The 3,958-nt window shown below is 34.7% G+C and overlaps 1 protein-coding gene across 1 annotated transcript; it reads right to left on the bottom strand.

The window, feature by feature from the left end:
- Positions 1-273: 273 nt before the first annotated feature.
- On the bottom strand, positions 274-2,843 carry LOC127794091 (heat stress transcription factor A-4c-like). The gene is made up of 3 exons (XM_052324982.1): positions 2,655-2,843; positions 1,612-2,410; positions 274-1,518 (listed from the first exon to the last, which is right to left on the bottom strand). The coding sequence occupies exons 2-3, from the start codon at positions 1,822-1,824 to the stop codon at positions 526-528; spliced, it is 1,206 nt and encodes a 401-aa protein (XP_052180942.1). The 5' UTR covers positions 1,825-2,410; positions 2,655-2,843; the 3' UTR covers positions 274-525.
- Positions 2,844-3,958: the final 1,115 nt, after the last annotated feature.

The following is a 3,958-nucleotide window of genomic DNA, read 5'->3' as shown; positions in this document are numbered from 1 at the left end:
AATATGTTTTTTTTTGCCAATAGAATAAAGTTGGATCATTTGGTTTTCTTCCATGCTGAGTACAAAGTGGTAAGTCCATGAAATTCTGATGGAACAATAAAATGCCGCATGAGATAGGAAACTGTGAAGGTTCATAGGAGCGAGGAATTCTCATAATAAACTTACGTAGTAATTCTGAGCATCATAAGTGAAAAAAAAAAAAAAATACAGAAAGTCTGCTGTATACATGTATATACTGGAATGATTTTTGAAAGGAAAAAAGAGAAGACAGATGTGGGCAATGTTAACGCAAAGGTTCATGCAGGTTAAATAGAATAACTAAATTCAACAATCAGTGAACCACTATAAAAACTAAAGATTATTGTTGGTGAAAATATCATGCAATCTAGTATCATAATATACTAGAAAAGATTATAATACAACATCAGTGAGACTTTATAGTTGATAAAACCAGAAGTCAGTAAATTTACACCCCCCCGTGAGAATTTATGAGTAAAAAGAAAAGCCCAAGTAAACCTACTACCATCAAGTTCCTTGTGCTGGCTTAAGCTGTCCCAACTGCTCTGCAAGATAATTTACACTTCTTATATTCAACCAAAATTTTCCATGATCACTGTCGCTCTTTCTGCCATCAAGGTCTTTCTCGTCTGATTGATCTTCTTTAGCATCAGTAGAACCAGGATTCTCAGTCAGAAACTGTTCCCAGAACATATCATTGACACCAGATGGTACAGTGGTTACAGGTTTATCTGCCTTGTCTTCTAAAGCAGCAACCTCAGGGAGTACAGGAGCAGCAGGCTCAGAATTCATGTCTATTCCAGAAGTTTTGGACCCAAAATTAACATTAAACTCCATGCAAGATGGACTACCTGCACAATCTTTAGATTTGTCCACCTCCAAGATTGATGTTTGTTGCATGGAAGCTTGACCAATATCATGTATTACATTTTCCCAAAACTTCAAGGAAGACTCCAACTGCTCAAACAACTCCTTGTTTAACATTGAAAAGGAATTAGCACTTGAGTTTTCACCGGTCACCATTTGAGAAGTTCCAATTTGAATATCTCCACCGCTTCCTTTGTCATGTAAATAATTGTTTGTCAGCAGCCTTCTCTTTCTTTCATGTGCATCTGACACTGGCACAAAATCAAATACAACCCCTGGTTTCTGCAAGGTGTGAGCCAGAGAAGAAAACATATTTTTGTGCAATTGGTCCACATGCCGAAAAGATTCAGTCAAAAAGCGTATTTGCAGATCAATACATTGTTCCTCCTGTTTATGCCTCTGTAACTCCAAAATAAGTGATTCTTTATCACATTTTAGCCTCTCAATTTCATCCTTGTACCCCTGTCTTTCTGATTCAGTTAATGAAGAACAGCTTCCTTGCCCTTGGTTGTTTTGGGAGGAATGACTGTGAACTGGCTTGCGTCTGTGAATGTTCTTCAAAAGCTCTGGCTGCCCTCTTATAAAACCCTCATTTGCAAATTCCCACTGTTCTGGATCAATTTTCCTAAAACCCTGGCCATCAAAAAAGAAAATATGAAAAAGAGAAAAAAGAAGTACCAAATTACACGGTACTATTTGAAAAATACTGAACATCAACTGGCTTACATATGTGTTGAGCTGCCTTATAAAGCTTGAGAAGTTATTGTGCTTGAAGTATCTGGGTAGCACATCTCTTCCAAATTCTAGTGGATTCCGCACAACAAAGCTTTTGCCACTTTGACTCCAGGAGACAATGGAGTCAGTGGAAGGACCATCCACCATCTCATAAGTCTTGGCGAGGAAAGGAGGCAGCGCACTTGAACTGCATTGATCATCCATTGAATATCAAAACCAGAACAACTTTCAATTCAGAACCAAAAGCAGACCAACCACCTCCAGGACCGAACCAGCATGCAAGTCGTTGACTTCATTCCTCAAGTTTCACAATCCGTATAAATTTGAATCTTTTTTACCTTCCAACAACTTCCCAGAGAATGCTTTGATACAGAAATACCACAACATTCAAATGTTGCTCAGAACAATCATATACCCAAGTTTGAGTATATTACCAAAATGATCAGAAAGTGCAGAGAATAATCAAATTCTCAAGATACATATCATGAATATCCAGGAAACAACACACTCCTCTCCATATGGCTCAATTCCACATAAACTGCTGAAAATCGTCAACGCCCTTATATCCAAATTCACTAAAACAACTCATGAATCTCCTCATATACTCAAGCTCCCCAATTAAATCCACAAATCCTTTATTACTAGTCGCAATTCTCACAAAAGTCAACAGAATCAGAACCTTTTTCTAGGCCAAATCACTCTATATCCGCCGTGAAAAAGGTTACCCAAAAGGAAAAACATTTCCCATTCAAAATCAATCCAGCAAAAGGTCTTCACGAAACAGTCCCTTCTATTCATACCAAAACAAGAAAAAACATACCGTTCATAATCTCTCTGTGCGTGTGTTTACATAAGAGTAGAACTCAGACATCAAAGTCGTTAAAAAAGTATACTTTTTATCGGAAACTTGAAGCAAAAGCATTAGACTTTAACACCACATATCCAACCGTACATAGAAATATTAATTGTATGTTTTCACGACTGCGTACAACGCATGTTACGAAAAGAATACTTCCAAGTGTTGGGGCTTTTACCTGAGACTGAGAGAGAAATTAAGGCGTGGAAGCTTCAACCCTGCCGTATTGGGATCAGTGTGAATCGAATTCTTGAGGTTTCTCTATGGTTTTACAAAAGCGGAACCCAAATTTCAAAAAATAGAAAAACAAAATAAAAAAGAAACCTTAAAACTTCTTTTCCAGGCTCTACAAGAATATCACCGCAACCGCCAACCAGCTTTCAGTTTCAGCTTTTAAAATATCCAATTTTAGTACAAGCTTGCGGATTGACCAGAACTTCTTCAACCCTCGTGGCATAATTATTCTAGTTCACTTTTTCAAATCATAATGTTATTTGTCCTTATTTAATTTTATGATATTTAATTTTGACATTCATAATATTTTCAGTTTTTATTTAATAAATTAATAACACTTTTTCACAAATCATCAATTGCTTTTCGAGAATTATAATACTTTAAAAGGCATTTATAATTTTGTGAATGTCAAAAGTTACATACAAATAGCATTACTGTTTTTTAAATCAAATATCAGGTTAAATGGTTTTTTTTTTTTTTTTTTTTGCTAAAATACTATTATTTTTAAATAATATTACCTAATTAGTGTTAGGACAAACTTATTTATCAAAAAAGCAGCGGGACTATTATTACCTTGCATACCACATAGCAAGGTGGCCCGTGTAGCTAGTCCATGTAGAAAAACACATTAATTAGGAAGATTTTTTTTTTTTTTTTTTCATTTTCTAAAAGAAATGCTCTTAGTTTTATACTAGTAAAGTACATATTGCTACCACGCATATAAAGCTCTTTCTAATTATGTTGAGAAATGATCTTTTTAAGTACGTTTTTAATTGTATGCTCCTTTTAACTAAAAATGCTTGCTTAAGTTAGAATGCAATTTTCTTCCTCAATTCCCAAACCATAGAAACACAACTACAATATGCGAACAATGACTAGCAACTGGTATTCGAACAACTAGACCCTTCTCTAGGGTTTTTCCTCACGAACCCTAGGTCTCCTGTTAGAAGATTCAACAATTCTAAAGTATACCACAATTTTTTGGTCCATTGCTATCTGAATTGATTTGCTTGTTTAAGGTTTCATATGTTGTATACATTGGCTATTGACACGTATATATACATATGCTATACACATTATGTATATATATGTGGTTGTTTGTACATATGCATATATATACATGTATATTTAGATCATATATATGGCCACATACATGAATATATACATATATGTTGATTTACATATATGTATTGGAATAAGAATGCATAAATATGTATATAAGCATATAAATAAATATATGTACTTATA

This window comes from Diospyros lotus, chromosome 2, assembly GCF_014633365.1.
Source record: "Diospyros lotus cultivar Yz01 chromosome 2, ASM1463336v1, whole genome shotgun sequence".
NCBI classification, from domain to species: domain Eukaryota; kingdom Viridiplantae; phylum Streptophyta; class Magnoliopsida; order Ericales; family Ebenaceae; genus Diospyros; species Diospyros lotus.
Note: the sequence above shows the minus strand (reverse complement) of the source record. Positions and strands in the feature narration are given on the sequence as shown.